General features: G+C 36.4%; 1 protein-coding gene across 1 annotated transcript in view; it reads left to right on the top strand.

The window, feature by feature from the left end:
- LOC141558696 (scavenger receptor cysteine-rich domain-containing protein SCART1-like) overlaps positions 1-22,754 on the top strand; it is a 55,006-nt gene extending 32,252 nt beyond the window's left edge. The window contains exons 6-14 of the mRNA XM_074296283.1: positions 10,063-10,371; positions 10,448-10,762; positions 13,492-13,809; positions 14,626-14,694; positions 14,801-15,115; positions 15,352-15,387; positions 15,852-15,980; positions 18,581-18,796; positions 22,170-22,754. Of these exons, the coding sequence (XP_074152384.1) occupies positions 10,063-10,371; positions 10,448-10,762; positions 13,492-13,809; positions 14,626-14,694; positions 14,801-15,115; positions 15,352-15,387; positions 15,852-15,980; positions 18,581-18,796; positions 22,170-22,300 (1,838 nt within the window). The 3' untranslated portion in view covers positions 22,301-22,754. The remainder of the gene's footprint in view (positions 1-10,062; positions 10,372-10,447; positions 10,763-13,491; positions 13,810-14,625; positions 14,695-14,800; positions 15,116-15,351; positions 15,388-15,851; positions 15,981-18,580; positions 18,797-22,169) is intronic.
- Positions 22,755-25,337: the final 2,583 nt, after the last annotated feature.

Here is a 25,337-nt window from a genome sequence, read left to right as displayed (position 1 = left end):
GTTCTCTAAGTATACCATCATGTCATCTGCAAAAAGTGATAGTTTGATTTCCTCATTTCCTACTCTAATTCCTTGAATCTCTTTCTCGGCTCTTATTGCCGAGGCTAGCATTTCTAGTACTATATTGAATAGTAATGGTGATAGTGGGCAACCTTGTTTCACTCCTGATCTTACTGGGAAAGGTTGTAGTTTATTTCTATTGCATATTATGCTTACTGACGGTCTTAAATATATGCTCCTGATTATTCTAAGGAATAGTCCATTTATTCCTATACTCTCAAGAGTTTTTAGTAGGAATGGATGTTGGATTTTGTCAAATGCTTTTTCTGCATCTATTGAGATGATCATATGGTTCTTATTAATTTGATTATTAATATGGTCAATTATATTAATAGTTTTCCTAATATTAAACCAGCCCTGCATTCCTGGAATAAATCCTACTTGATCATAGTGTATTATCCTGGAGATGATTTTCTGAAGTCTTTTTGCTAATATCTTATTTAAGATTTTAGCATCAATATTCATTAAGGAAATTGGTCTATAATTTTCTTTCTCAGTTTTCGCTCTACCTGGTTTAGGTATCAGTACCATGTCTGTGTCATAAAAGGAGTTTGATAGGACTCCTTCATCCCCTAATTTTTCAAATAATTTATATAACATTGGGGCTAATTGTTCTTTAAATGTTTGGTAGAATTCACATGTGAATCCATCTGGTCCTGGGGATTTTTTCCTGGGGAGTTGATTAATAGCTTGTTCTATTTCTTTTTCTGAAATGGGATTATTTAAGCAATTTATTTCCTCCTCTGTTAATCTAGGGAGCCTATATTTTTGGAGGAAATTATCCATTTCACTTAAGTTATCAAATTTATTGGCATAAAGTTGGGCAAAGTAACTCCTTATTATTTCTCTATTTCCTCTTCATTGGTGGAAAGATCCCCTTTTTCATTTGTAAGACTAACAATTTGATTTTCCTCTTTCTTTTTTCTGATCAGATTTACCAAAGGTTTATCTATTTTATTGGCTTTTTCAACCAACTCTTGGTTTTATTTATTAATTCAATAGTTTTTTTTACTTTCAATATTATTGATTTCTCCTTTTAATTTTTGTATTTCAAGTTTAGTATTTGGTTGGGGGTTTTTAATTTGGTCTTTTTCTAGCCTTTTAAATTGCAATTCGTTAATCTTCTCTTTCTCTATTTTCTTCAAATAAGCTTCTAAAGATATAAAATTTCCCCTTATTACTTCTTTAGCTGCATCCCACAGATGTCTCATCATTGTCATTATCTTGGGTGAAATTATTAATTGTTTCTATAATTTGCTCTTTCACCCAGTCATTCTTTAAGATGAGATTATTCAGTTTTCAATTACTTTTTGGTCTATTTATCCCTAACTTTTTACTGAATGTAGCTTTTATTGCATTGTGGTCTGAGAAGAAGGCATTTATTATTTCTGCCTTCCTACATTTAATTTTGAGATCTTTATGTCCTAATATATGGTCAATTTTTGTATAGGATCTATGAACTGCTGAGAAGAAAGTATATTCCTTTCTATTGCCATTCAGTTTTCTCCAAAGGTCTATCATACCTAGTTTTTCTAATGTTCTATTTACTTTTTTAATTTCTTTCTTGTTTGTTTTGTGGTTTGATTTGTCTAAATCTGAGAGTGCAAGGTTGAGATCTCCCACTATTATAGTTTTACTGTCTATTTCTTCTTGCAACTCTCTTAACTTTTCCTTTAGAAAGTTAGATGCTATACCACTTGGTGCATATATGTTTAGTATCGATATGGCTTCATTATTTATGCTATCTTTCAGCAGGATATAGTTTCCTTCCTTATCTCTTTTAATTAGATCAACTTCTACTTTTGCTTGATCTGAGATAAGGATAGCTACCCCTGCTTTTTTGGCTTTACCTGAAGCATAATAGATTCTGCTCCAACCTTTTACCTTTACTCTGTATGTATCTCCCTGCTTTAAGTGTGTTTCCTGCAGACAACATATTGTAGGGTTCTGATTTTTGATCCAATCTGCTATCTGTCTCCGTTTGATGGGATCGTTCATCCCATTCACATTTACAGTTAAAATTACTAATTCTGTATTTCCTGCCATCATATTATCCCCAGATTATGCTTTTTCCCTTGACCCCCCTGATCTCCCTCCCCGATATTTAATTTACAGACCCCCCTTGTGATGTGCAACCCTCCCTTTCTTTTTAGGATCCCTCCCCCCTCCCTCCAAGTCCCTTCACTTATTCTCCTTTTCCTTTTCCCTTTTTCTCTCCCCCTTTTAATGAGGTGAGAGAAAATTCTCTGAAAAACAAATATGTTAATTATTTACTCTTTGAGCCTTTCCTGATGAGAGTAAGATTCACACAATGATTCTCCCCCTCACTAAATTCCCTCAGATATGGTGTATTTTCTATGCCTCTTCCTGGGATATAGTTTCCCTCTTTTTATCATTCCTTCCCCTTTTTCTGAAACGACCTCCTTCCCTTTACTACACCCCCCTTTTTTTCTTTTATATCAGTAAAATCAAATTATCCTTGAGTACTTTTTATATACTCACAACAGAGTTACAGTTCTCAAGGGTTCTGTGTACTTTTTTCTGTTTCTCTTCAGTCTTGTGGATGTAGATCAAATTTTTTGTTTAAGTCTGGTTTTTTTCTTAGAAACATATAGAATTCCTCTATTTCATTGAATGACCATCTTCTTCCATGGAAAAAGATGCTAAACTTAGCTGGGTAGTTCATTCTTGGTTGCAGTCCTTAATCTTTTGCCTTACGGACTATCAGGTTCCAGGCCCTTCTATCTTTTAATGTGGAGGCAGCCAGATCTTGAGTGACCCTTATTGTGGCACCTTGGTATTTAAATTGTTTTTTTCTAGCTGCTTGCAGGATTTTCTCCTTTGTGTGGTAATTCTGCAGCTTAGCCACAATATTCCGTGGTGTTCTTTTTTTAGGGTCTATTTCAGAAGGAGTTCGATGAATTCTTTCCACATCTACTTTCCCTTCTGTTTCTATTATCTCTGGACAGTTCTCTTTGATAATTTCCTGTGAAATAGAATCTAGGCTCTTTTTTTGGTCATAGTTTTCTGGAAGTCCAATGATCCGCAGATTATCTCTCCTAGATCTATTTTCCAGGTCTATAGATTTTCCCAGTAAGTATTTGACATTGTTCTCCAGCTTCTCATTTTTTTTTTTGTTTTGTTTGACTGATTCTTGGGTTCTCTGTGAGTCATTCATTTCTATTTGTTCCATCCTGACTTTTAAGGAGTTATTTTCTTCTTTCACAGTTTTTAGTTCTTTTTGTAAATGCCCAATTTCATTTTTAAATGAATTATTTTGCTCTATTGATTTTTTTTTCCATTTCCCTAATTTTTTTTGAGAATTATTTTCTTTTTCCAATTCAGAAATTCTATTTTCTTGAGACGTTTTTATCTTTTCCAATTCAGAAATCCTACTTTCCTGTGATTTTTAAACCTTTTCTAATTCATAAATTTTGTTTCTCTGCATCTCCTGTGAATTCTTTATTTTTTCCAACTCCAATTTCAGGACGTTGTTATTCTCTATCATAGCTTCCCTTTCCTTTCCCCATTTTTCTTCAAACTCTCTTAACTTTTTAATATTCTCTTCTAGGAGAGAGTTATGTGCTGGGGGGCAGGAATCTTTCCCCTTTAGGTTGTTATCTGCTGACTCTTTGCTGTTAACTTCCTCGGGGTTGGGTACCCGCTCTTTCTCTGTGTAGAAGGAATCTATAGTTTTTCTGGCTTTTTTGTTCATATTTAAAAAATCTTTTGGGGTCTGTCCCTGGGGTAGGAAATTATTTATTTACTTCTTTACCAGCTTCCTCCCAGACTGGATGGATGCAGCGGCTCTTGGGCCTGAGCTAAGATAGAGCTCTGGGAGAGAGTTCCCCACCCCCTCCCTGGAAGTGCCTCAGAGGTGATTAGCACTGCTGTGCCCGAGGGCGCTGTGTTTTAGTGGCTTCCCTGAGATTTGAGACTGAACAGTAAAGACAGCACAAAGCCCAGCCTATGTGTCCGGGTGGGGTGTGGATGTCTGCAGCAGGTGCCGTGAAAAGCCCCTGTGCTCAAACTGGAAGTGTCTGCCAGAAACCACGGTCCCTAGTTCAAAGGTTCCGCTTCTCTGGGACTTCCTGGAGATGAGTTCCACTCCCTCCAGCTAAGCTAGGCAGTGTGTGTTGCCTTGGGCCGTATCCGCCCACTTGTCAATCTCTTAACTAGTCTTAGGTGGGAGCTGAGGCCACACCCCCTGGTACTGAGATCTGCTGAGTCGCCCCCAGGATCTGGGGAAAATCTAATCTATCTGAATTTTTAAAGTGTTTAGATTTCCCTTCTGAACTGCTATATTATAAGCAGAGAAGAGCTAACAGCCTGTGCCAGATTCCTTTATCTCAGTGGCTTCTCTGATCCCAGAGCCCTTCCCAGTGCAATCAGCGCAGTATGCTAGCACCCAGCCGTCTGTGCTGGCCTCTCTTCTTCCTCCCCTGGGAACTGACCTTTTCTGTTGAAACTCCAGATTCTCTTCAGCTGGTAAGTCGTGCTTCCAGTCCTTGTGGTATCTATCAGTCCAGCGCTATTTCTGAGGCTGATTTATCTAATTGGTTGTGAGGGAGTAAGGACGTTCACAGAGTCATGTGTTTCTTCTCCGCCATCTTGGCTCCGCCCCCCCCCCCCACTTTTCAATGAAGTGGAAGAAGTTTCACCATAAATTGAATATGTCTATTGATACACGTTATGTTCATCTCCCTCCTTTCTTTCTCTCAGATATAATAGGTTACCTTTGCCTCTTCATGAGATGCAGTACCACCACTTTGCACTTTTTTTATGATATAATTTCCTTTCCACCTCTAGTTTCTAAGACAAATTATACATGTGTTCTTTACATATTTTTATGGCAGAAGTATAGTTCTCAAGATTTCTTTTTACCTTTTTAGAAATCTCTTAAGTTCTGCATTTGAAGATCAAACATTTTATGTAGGTCTGGTTTTTTCATCAAAAATATTTGGAATTCATTTTTTTCGTTAAATATCCATCTTCTTCCCTGGAAAATGATGCTCATTTTTGCTGGGTAAGTTATTCTTGGCTGCATACCAAGTTCCTTAGCCTTTTGGAATATCATGTTCCAGGCCCTTCGTTCTTTTAATGTGGACGCTGCTAGATCCTGGGTTATCCTTATTGTGGCTCTTCCATATCTGAATTGTTTTTTTTTTGTAGCAGCTTCCAATATTTTTTCCTTTGTCTGATGGTTCTTGAACTTGGCCACTGTATTTCTTGGCGTTTTGATTTTAGGGTCCCTTTCAGTAGGTGATCAATGAATTTTTTCAGTGAAAATTTTACCCTCTGTTTCCAAAACGTCTGGGCAATTCTCTTTGATTATTTCCTCGAAAATAGTGTCCAAGCTCTTTTTTTCCTCACATTTTTCAGGGAGTCTGATTATTCTCAAATTGTCTCTCCTGGTTCTGTTTTCCATGTCTGTTGTCTTTCTAATAAGGTACTTTACATTCTTTTCAATTGTTTCATTTCTCTGGTTTTGCTTGACTATCTCTTGGTTTCTCCTTGAGTCATTCATTTCTACTTGTTTGAGTCTAATTTTCAACGATATATTTTCTTCACTCCATCTTTTTTATATCTTTTGTAATTGTCCAATTATGTTTTTATCTTCTATAGATTTTTTTCCATTTTATCCAGTTTATTTTTTAGAGAGCTGATTTCTTTATCCTTGGATTTGTTTACCTGTTCCAGCTCACTAATCCTGTTTTCCTTGGAGTTGTTTGCCTTTTCTATTTCACTAATTTTATTTCTCAATGATTTGATCTCTTCATTCACTCTGGATAACTTCTCCAGGCTCTCTTTCCAAGCTTCCCTTTCCTTTTCCCATTTCTCTTCTCGTTCTCTTGTGAGAGCCTTTTTGATTTCCTCTATGAGATTCTTTTGTATTGAGGAGCAGATCATATCCCCCTTAGGGGATTCCTCTGGGGACAGTCTGTTTTTAGTCTCCTCAGTATTTGAAGTCTGTTCTCTCTCCATACAGAAGCTGTCAATTGTTAGAGCCCTTTTGAATTTTTTGTTCATTTTGTCAAGAGCAGAATAGAAGAAAACAAATTGACAAGAGAAACAATTGGTCTGTTTTGGGGGGGATGGGGCTGGATGGTGTTAATGGGCTTCCTCTACAGACTGGGGGTAGGGCAGCAGAGAGCCACTAACAGAACATTGATGGCTGTGCTGAGTCTGAGCTCTGAGGCTCTGAGAACTCGGAGTCACTCCAGGTGGGAATTGGGGGTGGCTGGGTCCTGAGAGATGCTAGCTTTCCCGGGGTTTTAATCTTCACCTCCGGTGTTTACACCCTCTCTGCTGCTCCTGGCTTGCTGCCAAGACGGAGTATCTGCACTGGGGTAAAAGTCTTTTTGCAGAGACAGCAGAGATCGAACCCCTCCCCCCTCCGGTCTGAGCTGTGTGAGCTGTCTGTCTCACTCTGGCTGCCTGCCCTCAGTCTGCACCCAGTCTGTTCGACCCTACACCTAGAAAACACAGACCTTCTCTGGCGAATTTCAAGGATGTCTTCTGTTGGTGATTATTTGTGGGTTTCTTTTCTGGTCAAGCATTAACTCTGAGGCTTGTCATGAAGTAAGTCCTGAGAGAAAACACAGAGCTCAACCAGCTGTGTGCCTCCACACTGTCATCTTGGCCACAGCTAGCAGAAGTAATTAAAAAAAAAAAAGGTCAGAAGAAGACACAAACAGGACAAATTTGTTATATCATTAAATTTAGGGTACACTTAAAATCTTTAAACTATGCAACAGAGTTCTATTTCAGTACATACTATCTTAATTGTTTGTATGTTAAAGTACTTGAGTTTATGGAGATTATTAATTTCACAACAAAATTAGAAAAAAAAATACTGTAACCATATTAAATTACATCTCATTGTATTTGGTCCAGTGTTCTGATCTTTCAGTATCCTAAGTGTCTCTTACATTTTGTTAACTCCTCCTCCCAGTTTTGTGTTATATGTATATTTAATAACTACGCCATCTATAAATTCATGCAAAACATTGATAAGAAAAATGTATTGCAACTCCTAGGAATCTAATTCAAATTAACTAGGGTTCTGTAAAATCTTTTCTTTTGTACTTTTTATTTTGCTATTTTTGTACAAGTATTTGCTACATTTGTATCCCATAGTTTGTTTATCTAGTTCCAAGTTATCTGAATTAATATAAAATATTCCCTAAGATTCTGGTTATTTGTTTCTTTTCTCTTTATTATAATGTTAGCATTGTATCATTATATAGCTCGTTTTAAATTACTCAAATATATTTGTTTTTCTAGATATTTTTTCTTCAGCTCTTACGCTTATATTTCAAAGTTATTACTCAGCTCTGGTCTTTGCATCAAAACTATTTTAACACCCTCTTTTCCATGAAAGATCTACCATTTCCTTCCCAGAGGATTATACTTACTTTAGAGGATGCTATTATTATTATTTTTTTCTGAGGCTGGTGTTAAGTGACTTGCCCAGGGTCACACAGCTAGGAAGTGTTAAGTGTCTGAGATCAGATTTGAACTCGTGTCCTCCTGAATTCAGGGCAGGTGCTCTATCCACTGCGCCACCTAGCTGCCCCGAGGATGTTATTCTTAATTGTAAGTCTCTCTCTTTTGTAATATTGTATTTCAAGTCTTCCTTTCATTTATACATGTCTAGTTTTATATAATCTTGACTATAGTTCCTTGGTACTTCTTTCTATATACTTACTGTGTTTGTGTATGTGTGTGTGTGTATGTGTTTGGTAGAAGTTCAGGATTTTGACTAACTCATTCCTGTGATCTTTCCTTTGGGAGTTTCTTTCAGAGGAAGATTAATGCATTGTTTGCATCTTTATTTTGTCTACCAGTTCTAACAAACTAGGCAGTGTTTATAAAAGATTTCTTGAAATATAGTTCAATCTTAAAAAGAAATTATGAATTTGAGGAAGTCTAGGGATTCTTAAATGAACCTCTTCTTGGCAACCTTTTCCATATTAGCTGTGACATCACATATTTTATAACTTCTCTTTTCCAGTATTTTGTTTTTGTTCTAATATTTCTGGCTATCTCATGACATCATTGATTTCCGTTTGATCTATTTTAGTTTTCTAGCAGTCCATATTTGAGTATGATTTACCTCCTTTTTTTACTATGCTATTTATTCTCTCTCCATTTATTTATTTATTCACTTATTTATTTATTTATCTATTTATCTATTTATTTATTTATTTATTTATTTATTTATTTGTATTTCTTAATTCTTCTGATTATCATATAGTCTTTGTGGAAAATGTTATTTATTTTGAGTTTCTGCTTATAGTTGTTTTGTTGTTTTTGAAAATCTCTAGATTTGTTACTAGTTTGTATTTTCTTTAACTTATTTGTTTCTCCAGCTTTGTTTCCTGAATTGGGGCTTTGTGCCAGAGTCTGATCTCTGAATTGGGGCTTTGTGCCAGAGTCTGATCTCTGTCCCTTGGTGTCCTTTCAGATGACTGATTAGCTCTGATAATCTTTATCTGGGTTCTTATTGAACTCCATCTACCAGGATTTAATCCTTCTGCTTTTTTTGAAATTCAGAACACTGTATATGACATCTAAAGACAGTATTAGAGATCTCCCAATCCCTTAGCCTTAGGTGTTCAGATTCTGAGGCCTGCAGTATTCTGCTGGTTTTTGCTTAATGCTTTTTCCTGAGACTTCCACATTCCTCAATGTATGACTTTTTCTGGGGGAGCCCTCTATTCTTTTTGCCTCTGGACACAGAACCTTGGAGGTGGCATAGGCACCTGGCCAGTCTCTGGTTGGGTTGGTAGGCTATCCTGTGTAGCAAAAGACTTTTTGGCAGTCCTCTTTCCAATTTCCTGTGGACACTCAATTGATTTTTTAATGCAGTTCTAGAGTGGGAAAAATCACAGTAGTTTTTTGTAACGTGCTCTCCTGGCAGTTACAATTACTAGTCTGTCCTAGACCCACCAGAGTACCTTTGACCACTGTCCTTTGCAGTGTGAGCTCTACCCGGCTCGCCTCCTCTGAGGCCTTCTAAGGTCTCTGGCCACAATCTCTTGAATCTATAGCTTAGTAACCGGTAGCGCACTCAAGAACAGCCACGTGTAATCTTAAAAGCCTTTATTATACCTACTCACATAATGCCCTAGCTGATGCCCTGACTTGTTGGTTCCCAAGTGAACACCTGGTCAGAAGACCCACGTGTTCACTACCAAAATCCTTACCTCTTTCGGCTACCCATCTTGGCTTGGCCACCCAGGCTAGGAGCCAGGGTGAACAGCAGGAGGTTAAAGAGGGCGGTTGCTGCCTGCAGTGGGCTTATATAGGGCCTGTGAGGTCACACACACAGCCAATCAGCGAGAGAGTCACCCATTACGAAGCTATCTCAATATGGCCAGGATCCCGCCCAAGGGCAGTCCTAATATCCACAGAAATTACTTCTGGGCCTCAATCCCGATGCACTGTGTCCGCCCATTTAAAGGGCCCTTACAGTTTTTCACAGAATTTCTTTATTATTTGGCCTGATGCCAGTTTCAGGATTTCACTGGAGTAGGTTGTGGGAGTGATGTGTTCTGCCTCTTGTTGAAGCAGCATCTTGACTGAATGTCACTTCTTGCCTCCATCTCCATTCCCTTAGCCCAGAGCTCTTTCCATTACATTGGGCTACATTTGCTTATCATAGTCTTTGTCTAATCAAATTCATTAACATTGAAGTCAAGACTCCCTGGATTACATCTGAGTATATGTTGCCCAAAAAGGAAAAATTATCCAAAGGAGCTTATCCTTTAATGTGATCTTTATCTCTTACTTATTCTTTCCACTTTGTTTTGTTCTCATCATTTCCAAAATTCTCATGATCCTAAGCAATATGCTAATAACTAAGTATCTTCAGTCAAAACAGGCTAATTTGTTTATTTCCTGGAAAAGTTTCTCCATCCTACTAAAACCCAAACAACAAATTGAAACTCTTTTAAACATTTGCTTCATTTCTTTTGCCCCTCTCCCTGGACTTAGATTCTCTCCGTTTGAGGGATGGACAGAGCCGTTGTGATGGGAAATTGGAGATTTTTCTGCATGGAGCTTGGGGCCCAGTCCAGAGTGATGATTGGGATGTTAATGGTGCTCAGGTGTTGTGTGGGCATCTCCAATGTGGAAAGGCAGAGAGAGTCTATACCTCTCTTACATCAGGCCCAGGGATGAGACCTGTAGTTTCAAGCAGCATGAAGTGTATAGGCAATGAGACCCAGCTGAACCAGTGTAACATCTCCACATCTGTCCTGCCTCCAGTGGGGATCACTCAGGATGTTGGTGTCATCTGCTCAGGTGAGAAGCTGCCCAGACCTCTAGCATCCTCCCTGGTCTCTCATTTTCATCCTTAATGATAGACCTTGTCCCTTAGGGAGCAGAAGAATCCGGCTGGTGAATGGCACTGGCCGCTGTGCTGGGAGAGTGGAGATATACCACAATGGCACCTGGGGCACAGTGTGTGATGATTCCTGGGACCTATCTGATGCCAATGTGGTCTGCAGGCAGCTGGACTGTGGTGTGGCTCTCAGTGCCATGGGATCTGCTCACTATGGAGTAGGGTCTGGTCCCATCTGGCTGGATGAGCTGAGCTGCTCTGGTAATGAGTCTGAACTCTGGCAGTGCCCGTCCCGAGGCTGGGGCCAGCATGACTGCAGACACAAGGAGGATGCCAGTGTTCTCTGTTCAGGTCAGGACTTTGGCTCTGATTATGCTCACTTAATCTTCAACTGTCCCATTCTTTCTTAGATACTCCTTTAAGGGACTCAAAAGGTCTCCCTGCTTTCAGTATCACAAGTAGAGGGTAGTTCCCTGGAGTGGGGCTCAAGCGTGGGATTTAAACATGACTAGAAATACCTTACTTCAGATTGAGTATTCCATCATCAATAAGATTTACTTAGGATAGAACATTTATATTGGACATACTACTTATCTTCCTAAGAAATCTGTCTGGAAAGAGTTTTTAGATAAATGAAATATATTTCTTCCTATTCCTGGGGACACTGAGCTTCAAAGATATTCAAAGAAAATTACAAAAAAGTGATGTTCACTTGAAAACTCTGCTAGTCACCCTTTCATTTCCAAACCACAGCCTGAATCATAAATGGAAGCCATTGGATTAAAGGATTAGAATCTGGAATCAGAGGTGTGTCAATAAATATTTAATCACTGGCTCTCAAAAAACCCAAAATTTGAAAATACATGCATGATACACTTTAGTTTTTGTTATTGATATTTTCCCATCACTTTAAAAAAATCTAGACAATAAACAATAAATAAAACTCTTATTTGTAGTTGCTGATTTCTAAGTGTGAGTGCTCACACTGAACATTTACCAATCAGCTCTTAAGTAAATTAAAGCTGGTTTGTGGCACATTATCAGCTGGAAGAGATCAGAGTTTATTCAATTTAAAATTTTCTCACTTGAGATCTGGCAAATTGTTTAAAAATACTTTCTTAACTATTCTAGTGTAATTGGCATCCTAGGAAATATTATATATTTTAAAATAGTACTCTGAGAAGTCTAGGGACTTCTAGACCAGACACTCCCAAATGGGCATGTGACACAAAAAGAGTTGAGATCACCTGATCTAGTCCAAGTACCAGTTTATGTATTCAGTATATGTATATGAATTCAGTATATGAATACTGAAGTTCAATGTGTTTAAGGGACTTTCCAAAGACCACATAGATGAGAAAAATCTTAGTAGGACATTTCATTGCATCAAAACTCAATATACTTTTTTGAGAGTTACAAATGCCTACATAAGCCTATAGAAGCATAAAGTCCTGAGTGGACAAGTTGAAACACAGACACCATATTTCATTCATGCAGAGGTACTTGAGGAAAGGAGGGGATGATGGGAATGGTGGGAGAGGAGGGATTTATCTTTAAATTTTTGTCCTAGCAATTTTTAGCATTATAGATTTGGAATCAGATGGAACTTGTATAGGTCTAGTCTAAACTTGCCATTTTGCAGATGAGACAGCTGAAACATAGAGAAGTTATGACCTCTCTGAGGTTACAAAGCCAGTGGCAGGGGCTGGGATTTCATTTCTGTTCCTATAATTCCAGATCCAAAATTCTGCAACCTCCTCCATCATTTCTTCCATTTTTCAAATCACGAAGAACTGGGGAAATTGAAATATTTCAAAGAAGTAAGAATTAGAGAGTTCTCTAGAACACCCAGGAAACATCCACTATATTTTCTAGATTAATTTTTATTGAGTTGCAAATATGGAAAGGAATGCCAGAGATAACTTTTAGAGACTATGCAAGATGTCACTGGATCTTTCCTTCCTTCCTTCCTTCCTTCCTTCCTTCCTTCCTTCCTTCCTTCCTTCCTTCCTTCCTTCCTTCCTTCCTTCCTTCCTTCCTTCCTTCCTTCCTTCCTTCCTTCCTTCCTTCCTTCCTTCCTTCCTTCCTTCCTTCCTTCCTTCCTTCCTTCCTTTCTTCCTTTCTTTCTTTCTTTTCCTTTCTTTTCCTTTCTTTCTTTCTTTTCCTTTCTTTCTTCCTTTCTTTTCCTTTCTTCCTTTCTTCCTTCCTTCCTTTCTTCCTTCCTTTCTTTCTTTCTTTCTTTCTTTCTTTCTTTCTTTCTTTCTTTCTTTCTTTCTTTCTTTCTTTCTTTCTTTCTTTCTTTCTTTCTTTCTTTCTTTCTTTCTTTCTTTCTTTCTTTCTTTCTTTCTTTCTTTCTTTCTTTCTTTCTTTCTTTCTTTCTTTCTTTCTTTCTTTCTTTCTTTCTTTCTTTCTTTCTTTTCCTTTCTTTCTTCCTTTCTTTTCCTTTCTTCTTTCTTTCTTTCTTTCTTTCTTTCTTTCTTTCTTTCTTTCTTTCTTTCTTTCTTTCTTTCTTTCTTTCTTTCTTTCTTTCTTTCTTTCTTTCTTTCTTCTTTCTTTCTTTCTTTCTTTCTTTCTTTCTTTCTTTCTTTCTTTCTTTCTTTCTTTCTTTCTTTCTTTCTTTCTTTCTTTCTTCATTGAGCTTGACCCTTAATAAGGTATGCATTGTTCAGTCATTTCAGTGCTGTCTGATTATCACCCTATTTGGAGTTTTCTTGGCAAAGATACTGGAGCAGTTTATCATATGCTTCTCTACTCATTTTGTAGAAAAGGAAACTGAGGCAAATAAGGTTTCATAATTTGCTTTGGATCACACAGCTAGGAAGTGTCTGAGGCAAGTTTTGAACTCATGAAGGGAATCTTCCTGATTCCAATCCTGCTGCTCTATCCACTGAGCAGCTTCAGTGGGATTAAGTATCTGCTTACTTGGGGATCAGGAGACTTGGATTCTGGTCTTAGCATTATCACATATTTTTTTTAAAGATGATGGATTTCTTAATTAAGAAAGCTCTTTCTAATTATGTGACTCTATGAATTTATAATGACACAAACCAGTACAAGACTGATTTATCTTTTTCTTCTAGACTTTAAAGCTCTGAGGCTGATCAGTGAGACTCGTAACTGTGCTGGGTGGCTAGAAGTTTTCTACAATGGAACATGGGGAAGAGTGTGTAGCAATTCCCTGAAGGAACTCTCTCTGGGAATTATATGCAAGCAGTTGAAGTGTGGAAAAGAGGGCTGGCTGGAGAATAAACCAGTGCCCTACAGAGGCTCAGAAGTGAATTGGCTGGATAAAATTGAATGCCGTAGCTTGTATACTAACTCTTTGTGGCAGTGCCCGTCAGCATCCTGGCATCCACACTCATGTTCCCGAGGAGATGAAGCTTGGATAACGTGTGAAGGTTCTGATATCTTAATCCTTATATTCTAATGCTGGCACCTTAGGTTGCCATTCAGTTTCTAATTTCTTTTGTAGATCTGTAAAGTTGCTGAAAGTGACCTGCCATACATAGATCATAGAATCATAATTGAAGGGGACCTGAGAACTGACATTCCATTCCTAAACAGGAATCCCTTTCCCCAAATTCCTGACAAGTGGTCACCCAGTCTTAAGGCCTCTAGGGCTAGAAAATTCACAATCCGCCACTGTGGCCCATTTAAGTGCTGGGTAATCCTAACTGTTAAAAAGTTTTCTTATGCAGTTGAGGCAAATCCTGCTTCTCAGAAACTTTTACCCATTCTCCTACTGTTACCTTCTGAAGTTAAACAATATAAAGTTGTTTTCTCTGCCATAACATAGCCTTTTAATGTTTGACATCATCTATCATTTCTTCCTTATCTCTTTGATCTCCACATAGAATGTTTTTCAGTCTTCTCAGTATACTGATCCCCTCTCACAGGCTCCAGCTTCTTACTGCCCTTCTTAAAAATATAGAGACTAGAACACAATACTTCAAATGTGGTTTGACCATGGCACATACAGTAAGGATATTTATCTCTTATTTTGTTGAAGGTGATATATTTCTGTGTCTGTGGTTCTCAGAATACAGCCCAAGATTGCATTACCCTTTTTTTTTTGTTCCATGTTTGCTATGATACTAATCTACTTTTGATATTTTAGTTAAGAAATTTTGTTCTCCACCATAACAGGAATAGCTCATTCTTTCAATACTGTAATATCATTTCGTCTAATATTTCCCAATTCTTTATGCCTATAGGATGGACAAAGAAGACTTCAGAGAGTGCAGGGGAGAGGTTCAATTGTTCAGCCAGCCAAGACTGCACAGGTATTTATTCCATCACTTTTATCATGTGTCAGTAAGTAAGGAAAGGACAGGTCTGTCTACCTATCTGTTTATCTCTCTCAGTAAATCCTAGTGGCTGCAATTTCAGGGACAAACAGGCTGCGTGTCACAGATGGAGAGAACAGCTGCTCTGGCCGAGTAGAGGTCTGGCATGCCGGCTCTTGGGGAACAGTATGTGATGATTCCTGGGATTTGGAAGATGCTGAAGTTGTGTGTCGGCAGCTGGGCTGTGGCCCGGCTATATCTGCTCCAGGAGAAGCTGCTTTTGGACCAGGGAAAGGGACTGTTTGGTTGGATGAGGTGCAGTGCAAGGGCACTGAACTGTCTCTGTGGGACTGTCCCGCAGAGCCCTGGGGACACAGTGATTGTGGTCACAAGGAAGATGCAGCTGTGAATTGCTCTGGTGAGTGGTGGGACCCTGAGCAGAGTATGGGCAGGGTAGAGAAAGACTATCCCATAGTGACTATGGACATCACTAATCAGGTTCTGTGGAATGAACTCTAAAAGAAAAATGTGCAAGTAAAAATTGGTTGACTTGTATCATTAATGACAAAGTTTACACGATTTAAGAGACTACAATAGCTCTCCATATGATTGCACATATTTTTTCTTTAACTTAATTTTTCTCTCTCTCTGCAGGTCAGAAAGAGAAGACAGTACTACTGCCTGGAAGAGGTGAGCCTCCTCTCCTTTATAGCTCCAAATCCCCTGTTTGTTCTGTCCCTAAAGCAGATGTTGGAGCATGAACCAGAAGTCCTGGATTCCACTTCTTACTCCAACACTCCAAAACCTGTACCTCATCTCTACAATGAAGATAAGGAATACTTGCACATCTTCTGAGGGTTGTTGCTATTGGTGGTGGTGATGTGTGTATGGGGGGGCAAGAGGGACATTTTAAAAACCATAAATGACTTTAAAATGTGAACGTAATATAATTTGATCTAGTATTGCTAAGAGAACTATTTTGAATTGGTGACCCAACAAGACAAGAACATCTTAGAGCATCTACAGGAAACAAGCCTTCTAACATTAACTTCCTCATAGAAAGTGGGAAAACAGTTCAGGATTTATAGGCCTATTGGGGTGAGAAGGAAAAACAAATTCACCTCATGGATTTTTTGGAATCTGGTCCTTTTAAGGTTCCCTGTCACCAGCCCAAGAAGGAGATAATACACTAAAGATCATCTGTTTTGTCCTTGGAACACTTCTCTGCTTTGTTTTAATATTTCTTGGGGCGCAGATGTGGAATAAGAAAGTATTCTGCCAGGGTAAGTGGTTAGAGGGCATAGATAGTATTAAAGAATATCAATTAGTTAAAAAAAGCTTCTAATGGAAAATCATCTGGAATGTTTGAGATACTGATTTTCTTTATATTGTGTGAGAATAATCTTCTGCTATATCAGGATTACTGCTTGAAGTCTTTAATCAAGGATGTGAAACATTTAAAATGACCTCACTATCCCTCACTAGCCCATGACTATTTCTTGTGTGAATAGTTATGATTGCATTAGAAGTCTGTGAATGTATGGCTTCTGTTTCTTTCACAATGACAGGTATTTGGGTGATATACTAATTTTTTTGTTCCTCTATTAAGCCTTCTTTGCTTTGACCATATTTGCTTAAAGTAAGGCCAGAAGGATTATTTATTATTTAGGTATAGGTGGATATCAGTGGGTGTCTTGATAAGTGTCCTGGACATGGTATACTTTTATACTGCCTTCTTTCATGACTGTTTTTGAATGAGTAGTCATTTTGACTTTAGTTTCTCACTGTGTCTATTGGGCTGGTTGAGCATGACCTCTCAGCTTGAAAAGATCCTTTTTATCCTCTATGTGCCATAGGTTTTGGCAATTCAAAGCCATTTTTAGTGTGGTATGATGTTCAATTTAATTCTACAAATACTTATTTTGTGCCTAATACATGCTAACTGTTTCAAATATAAAAAGAAAATATAGTATATTTCAACATGATAATAATTGTACTGCCATTCAGTGGTTGCGAAAATCCTTGATGATGAGACTGACATGAACTAAGCAATTGCTTAACTTAATTTGTATCTTGCTAATCCCTTTAATACCTATACGTGTATACATTTGAGAGAAGTCTATAATTATATATTATGGGTTAAGTATACATAATACATTATGGATTAAGAAAGTAATTTATGTCTTAATCTCAATAGTATGTACATATATTTGAAAAAAGAATGCATATATGTAAAAATATTCAGCTGTTGAAAGCATTTACCTATTTATTGCATTCAGTTTTGATGTATATATTACTGGAGTTAAGTACAGATGAAAAATACAATGCTTGGTGTGCTTCTGGATGTCCATTTCTCTTGAAATAACTCCCAGAAGTCAGCAGCTTACAGACTGAGACACTGATTGAATGTATTTTGAACAGCAAAAGTGATATCTCTGAAGAACTTATGCCTTTACTCTGCATATGTCATACTCTGCACTGATGTAACACTACACAATTTGAGGAGGGGATAGCACATCTACCACAATCTGTAGATATCATGAAACACATATTTCTTGGGTTCTGAATCTTCTCAATGAATAGAACCTTCTGTTGGGGTACTGTTCTTTCCTTAGGGGTAGTTCCTCTGGAGTGCTAATAGGGGGAGCTTTAGAGCTAGACAAAGCCAACAATTTTTATGGCCAATTTTGAGAGAAATTCTTACCAGTGTCTGCTAAATTTATCATATAAAAAGCTCGTGGTAGTCCCCTGTTTTTTCCTTACTGTCCAAATGCAGACATAAATGAGCATACCGAAGTCTCCACTCTCTGAGGCAGCAAAGACAAGGCAATCCTAGATTGATAGATCTCAAAGGGAGACACAAAAACTTATATAGCAGGTCAATCAGGGAAGAATCTTAATAAAATACCAGTGGAGAATACCTTGGATTGCAAGATCTTATTCAGCTATATATCTTCTCATGCAACAATTAATATATTGCAATAAGAATCTGAGGAAAATCAAAAGAGAGTCTAATAATGGTTTTATTTTTCTGTTGTTCAGTTACTTCAATTATGTTTGACTCTTCATCCTCCCAATTAAGCTTTTCTTGAAAAATTAACCAAAATGGTTGACCAGTTCCTTTTCCAGTTCATTTTACAGCTGAGGAAACTGAGGTAAACAGGGTTAAGTATTTGCTCATGGTCACACATCTAGTAAATGTCTGAGGCCAAAGTTGAACTCAGGAAAAGGGGTCTTCCTGACATCAGGTCTGGCACTTTGTCTACTAGCTGGACAATGGCTACAGAGAAATTACTTTAAAGTTTCTATACAAATGCTTATTTCTCTAATCTCTTTACTCATTGTCTTTCTGTTTTGGGCAGTTACCCAAAGTGAGTTACCCAAGTGAGTATGACTTGGCTAAGTGCTGATGGCCTTATTTACTTCCTGTCTATTGTCTTCCTCTTGGCAATAGATAAGTCAAGTCACTAGCACTCTGTTTCTGTGTTGTGAACACCATTAATATTAAGTATTCAGTTACACGAGGTGACTTAATTTCATAGCTAGGATCCTCTGTTATCATAAATAGCAAATGACATTAATGTAAAGCTTCATTATGAGTTTTATATCAAAATGATTCTATCAACTCTCCTCTTGTAGAGTAGGGCCCATAGTATATCATGAGACATTTTTGATTCATTCCTGTACTGAACAACAGAAACAGGGTTAATCTGAAGAAAAAGAATCTATATTGACATGAGAAATAACTTTTTGTTTGGACAAAGTCAATGAACTTAGAACAGAGTAGTTATGGCAATTATCTTTAAAAGTCAATATATATGATCAACCTATTTTAGATACTTATGTGAATTCTCCCTATTTCCTTCATATCTTCTCTTTCCAGTTTCCAAGACAAATCAGGATCTTCTTACTGAGGGCATCTATGAAGACCTTGCAATGGGGGAGAAATATGAAGAGGTGAAAGAGAAAGATATCAGTCTGTCAGAAGAGTATGATGATATTGAAGAAAGTGAGAAACATTTGACCAAGAAAGAAGATGATGGAGAGGGGGGAGAAGAAGAGGAGGAGGAGGAGGAGGAAAAAGTTGTCACTTCCTCAGGTCTTCATATTTCAACCATTATTTCTATTTCCTTTTTTTTGTATGTATATATATATATATATATATATATATATATATATATATATATATACTCACATATATATATATATATATATATACACACACATACACATATATACACATTACAATATACACATACATATATAATAAACATGCATACACAACATATACATATACACATATGTGTATATACATATATTTGCAGTATACATATACACATATAATACATATACATACACAATACACATATATACACACATATATGTGTATATGTGTATATTTGTATATATTTGTATATATTTGTGTATATGTGTATATATATATATATATATATATATATGTATATATGGAAGTTTTGACATCTGCTTAGATACATAGGCAGTGGTGAAGCCATGGATTTATTTTTTTTTAACAGGTAAAACTTCCTCTGCCTGCTATTTTAAGAATGCCCTATCACTACCAACCTTTTGTTAAAGGATGAATTTGGAAGGTTTCTTTCTGACAATATACATGTTCACATTTACATTCTCTTCTCTTTATTATATAAAAGTCCCCTTTCTAATTTCCAATCCAACATTTTATAATTGATTTTTTGGACTCATATAAGATTGTCTTTCATTCATTTTACTTTTTAAATTTGTAGGTTTTGTCATTAGGTTTTCTGTAGGAAAGGAAACAATCTGGTGCCAGATGACACATATATAATACATATATATATCTCTTTAAAACAAGGTAGCATGGGATTTTGCAGCAATAACCCTACTCATTTCACACCAATCAGCAGTGTATACAATATTCTAGCAACAATGTTGAAAGAACCTGCAAGCGACATTGATCCTGTGTGGAAGTTTTTCCACCTAGGATAGTGGAAGTTATTGATAATAACCAAGGAAATAGGACCATTCCAAACTTTGTCTCCTTCACCAAACAGAATATTTAATTGTGCATGCTACAAAGAAACACATTTCAATGAACCTCACTAATGTAGTCTTTGATGCCATGTGTCTGAATGGTCGCAGACTTGAGGATGCAGTTTTGTGGTCAGACATGGAACAATGGTTTCTCATGGTGGTGAATGATGCAGTTAGGCCCAAGTTCGAAGTGTAGGACAAAGTAGAGACCAAAAATTTCTATCCAGAAGAATTATCTTCTATGGTCTTTGCAAAGATGGAAAAAATTACTGAATCTTCTCTTAGGAAGATTCCTACAAATGCTATCGGCACAATACTAGCCCATTGGTATTGTGACATTCGGCTAGCAAGTATGCTGGAACTATTGCTGCTCGTAATGTGTTACAAGTTATCATTGAACCAGTTGCTGCTACTGTAGCTTGTGACTTGGACAAAAATGTTGCTATTGAGAGTGCTGATCTTTGACCTTGGAGATAGTACTTCAGATGTAATTGTTCTTTTCATTGATGATGGCAACTTTGAAGTCAAGACCACAGTTGGAGATACCCACTTAGGTGGGGAGGACTCTGACAACTAAATGGTCAATCATTAAAAAAAAATATTCATTTTTTTATTTTTCAAAATATATGCATGGATAATTCTTCAATATTAATCCTTGCAAAACTTTATGTTCCAATTCCTCCCTTCCCCTGCCCCCTCCCCTACATAGTCCAATATTTGTTTAATATAATAGTAGTATATGTTAAATCCAATATAGGTATACATATGTATACAATTATCTTGCTGCACAAGAAAAATCAAATCAAACCAGAAAAAATGAAAATGAAAATAAAATGCAAGCAAACCCCACCAAAAAGAGTGAAAATATCATGTTGTAAATCACACTCAGTCCCCATAGTGGGTGCAGATGGCTCACAAGACCACTGGAACTGGTCTGAATCATCTCATTGTTGAAGAGAGCCACATCCATCAGAATTGATCATCATATAGTCTTGTTGCCATGTACCATGATCTCCTGGATCTGCTCACTTTACTTAGCTTCAGTTCATGTAAATCTCTCTGAAATAATCGTGCTTATTGTTTCTTATAGAACAACAATATTCCATAATGTTTATATACCATAACTTATTCAGCCATTTTCCAACTGATGGGCATCCACTCAGTTTCCAATGGTTTGTCACTACAAAGAGGGATGCCACAAACATTTTCGCACATGTGAGTCCTTTTCTCTCCTTTAAGATCTGTTTGGGATATAAACCCAGTAAAGACATGGCTGGATTAAAGGGTATGCACAGTTCATGGACAATCATTTCATTTCAGAGTTTAAGCAAAAAGACAAGAAGGATATCAATGAGAACAAAAAAGCAATTGAAAATATAAATTCATGTCCTATTTTCTAGTACCCAGGCCTATACTGATACTTAGACCTATTAGGAAGGGATACAATTTTCCTTTTATCACCCATGCCTACTTTGAAGACCTGAATGACCTTTTCCATGGTACATTGGAACAGTGGGAAAAGTCTTAAAAGATGCCAAACTTGATAAATCATAGATTTCATGACATTGCATCACTGGTTCCACTCATCCCCAATACCTAGACACTTCTACAAAATTTCTTCCATAACAAGGAGCTCAACAATAGTGTAAATCCTCTTGGAATAGTTGTCCATGGTACCATCAAGGCTGTTGTGTCTTCCCAGAATTCACATGATTCTTGTGCTTTCTATCTGAAGGCTACAATATAGAATGAGAAATTTCAGGGCAAAACTAATGATGAAGGCAAACAACAATACTTCACAAATGTAATGAAATAAACAACTCATTGGATAAGGACCAGATTGATGAGAAATAAGAATTTGAGCATCAGCAGAAAGAAGTTTAGAAAGGTCAACAACCCCATTATTATGAAGTTGTACTGGTATTCAAGAAGCATGCTTGGTATGTTCCCAAATGGTGGAGCAGCCTTATCAAGCAGTGTTTCTCCTGGCTCCACTACTGAAGAGGTAAATAATAAACAACACGGAGCAAAGGGATTGAGTGGCAGAAAAAAGGAAATATGTACAATATACATGCAAGACTTTACTGCATATACATAGACATATATGCATATATTTGCAACACACCATTGTGATCAAACTTTTTTTAGCTTAGAAATATTTTTAAGATATTTGGTCCAGAACTTGGAGATGATCAAAAAAAAAAAAAAAAAAAAAAAAAAGGATATTAACATTCAGGTGAATTTCTTGTATGGTAGCTTCTGAAAAGTTTTTTTTCAAAGCAGATCCTGTTTTAATTCTAAAATAGTTTTAGTTTTCACTATTGTGGTACCAGTGTTTAATTGGAACTAAGGGAAATTATTGACTGCCTAGAGGCAATTTCATCTTCTTAATTATTCTCAAAAAATATCATAGAGTAATCATTTTCCTCCTAAAATTTCAGGGTTGGCGCCTCATCTTATGGACATCAGTGAGCTTCTTGTGGAAGAAAGTGACTCATCTTTACCTCCTGGATATGATGATGCTGAATTGGATATCTTAGGAATGGTGTTGAACCAAAAGAATTTTAAATAAAATATCTTATGAGACTAGAAATATATTCTCATCCTCCCTTGAATCTGGTACTTTGGGGAACATTGACATTGTTTATGCTTCTAATTTCACTAAAATGTCCTTAGTACCTCTAATTTTTCTTTTCTTTCATGACTTGTCCTTGGTTTTGTTATCAAATGATGCTTGAATTATCTAAGTGACTATTGCTGTAATGGGGATTAGAAAGGTTGGAAATTGTCTTGAGTAATCTTGCAGACATTTTAACTTGTAAAATAGTGTCCCATACCCAGCATGTTCAATTCTTTCATTTTATTGATGAAAAAAGTTGAAACCTAGAGGAATTAAATAATATATTAAAAGTTATACCACTAGTCATTATCTGGGATGTGGTTCCTGACTTGGAAGTCTTGTGTTCCATTCACCATCCCATGTTTCTGGATGATGACTGAGATGAATAATATTTTAAAAAATATGATAAATAATCCCTGAGTAGCTAATAGAATGTAAAGATTCTTTAAGACAAAGAATATTTCATTTTTGCCTTTGCATTCCCATACTCTTGCACAGTATCTGCATGTAGCTGCTTCTTAATAAATAGCAATTGAAGTGATGAATTGCTCTTATCTTTAATGGGATGTAAACATGAAAATAAGAAAGCTTGGTTTCAATGAAAAATATAATGGGACAGATGAGAACACCTAAAACTCATATGGAAACAAAATCTCATTCACATGCCAATTTTTAAGATATTTTAGGAGGTTAATGGAAGGTATTTCTTTTCTTTTGCTCACTTAATATTATTTTATTTTTCCAAATATATACAAAGATAGTTTTCAACATTCCCATTTGCAAAACCTTGTGTTTCAAATTTGGCTCCCTCTCCCCTCTCTCCTTGTTCCCTTTCACAGGACAGCAAGAAATCCCATATAGGGTAAACATGTGCAATTCTCCTAAACATATTAGGGATGTATTTCTGAAATTATACGGTTAACTACTTCTCATCTTGGTGTCTTCCTGGGCTGAATTACATCATAATTGAATGACCCATTAGCTGAAAGAAAAAGCATTACCTCTCAAAATCAGGCAGAATAGTTTAAATATTAATGGAATAAACAAAAAATTGCTATCTTAGAGAGCCAAATAATTAATTAACAAGAAATTTTGCAGGTTAGCTTTTAATGTATATGCCTTTCAGAGAGTTTAAAAAGAGAAACAAAAAACTCAAAAGTACTGAGAAGCTGACAAAAAAGCCTACTCACTTTCCCCCATGATACCATAAAAAGTTAGATTTTCCAATAGAAATGAGTAGCCTTTTCCCAGGATGCTATATGCACCTCTTTGCAAAGGTGAGAGGAATTAGATGGGATACTATATATAATTTTGTATTTGGTTGGAATAGTATTGCTGACTACTTTTTTCTCTTTTATTACTTACAGTTTTTTGAAAGGATATTAGAGAAGAAATTACTGTAAAAGCTGGTTTTTACAGATTAGGTAACATTAAAACAAAAGATTAGATAATATTTTAAAAATAAAATATAATATACTTGATTCATTCTGCTTATCTATGTGCTCTTGCAAAGATCAAGTGAGATACTGTGAAAGAACTTAATAAAGTGGAAGGTACATATTATTTTTTCTGTCATGCTCTTGATCATTTAATATGCAGTTACATACTACATATTTTGAAAGCTCAGATATTTCCTGTTAATTGGAGTACTCACATATTCTGAGCAAAGATACTTTAAGATTTATTTTCCTCAGTATCTGATATTATTTCTTTTATTTCTGAATATATCTGTGCTTCCTTACCAAGAAGCCATCAATTATAGCAAAAATTAAATTTAAAGAGAAGAAAAAAAAACTACTCAATAGACTTATTCCTAACAGTTTAGGCAGTTTTGTTGTAACCATATACTCTCAACTTTGTAAAGAAGGAGAAGGAATTTTATTTTCTCAGCCCTTCTTTGAGGCCAGTCTTTGGTCACTTATGGCATTTAAAATATTTCTTTCTTCCATTATAGTCATGATATATGACTGATTTGATTTATTTACTTTTTAAAAATAGCTTTTTATTTTTCTCAATTACACTTCAAGACAATTTTTAGCATGCATTTTTATAAGATTTTGAGTTCCAAATTTTTCTCCCTTTTCTCTTCCCATTATGAAGATGGTAAGCAATTTGCTATAGATTATTCATGTGCTATCATATGAAATATATTTCTATATCAGTCACAGTTGTTTAGAAGAAAAAAGATCAAAAGGAAAAACCACCCCAAAAAGTAAGTGAGGAAAATATGCTTCAATCTGCAGTCAGAGTCCATCAGTTCTTTGGATGTGAATAGTATTTTCCTTCATGAGTCCTTTGTACGTGTCTTAGATCATTGCATCACTGAGAAGAGCTGTGACTTATTTACTTTTTTACTAGTTCATACATGTTTTCTCCATGACACTTTTCACATGTTCTCTGAATTCTTCATATTAATCATTTTCTATCATTCAATAATATTGCATTTGGAGAGCTGAGTAGTACAGTGGATAAAGTGCTGAGCTTAGAGTCAGAAGGACCTAAGTTTAAATACAATCTCAGAAAACTTTCTAGCTATGTGATCTTGGACAAGTCACTTAGCCACTATTTGTCACTGGAGAAAGAAAGAAATGACAAACCAATTCAGTATCTTTGCCAAGAAAACCCCATGGCTAGTGATCTATGAGGTCATGAATAGACAGACCTGGTTGAAATGACTGAACTACATTATATTACATTCAACTACTGTCTTATAATTTGTTTAGCTAATCTTCCAGATAATGTTCATCTATACTGTTTCCAGCTCTTTTATACCACAAAAATCATTGCTATGAATATTTTGGCATTGATGAAGCCTTTCTTTTTGTCTCATGTTCCTTAGGATATGAGCTTAGCAGTGGTACTTCTATGTCAAAAATATGGACGTTATAGTCACTTTAAAAATAGAATAACTCCATATTGCTTTCCAGAATATTTGGATTAATCTATAGATCCACCAACAATATATTAGTCAGACACTGATAATTATGGG

This window comes from Sminthopsis crassicaudata, chromosome 2 (assembly GCF_048593235.1).
Source record: "Sminthopsis crassicaudata isolate SCR6 chromosome 2, ASM4859323v1, whole genome shotgun sequence".
Lineage (NCBI taxonomy): Eukaryota > Metazoa > Chordata > Mammalia > Dasyuromorphia > Dasyuridae > Sminthopsis > Sminthopsis crassicaudata.
The sequence above is the reverse complement of the archived record's forward strand: the minus strand, read 5'-3'. Positions and strand labels throughout refer to the sequence as shown.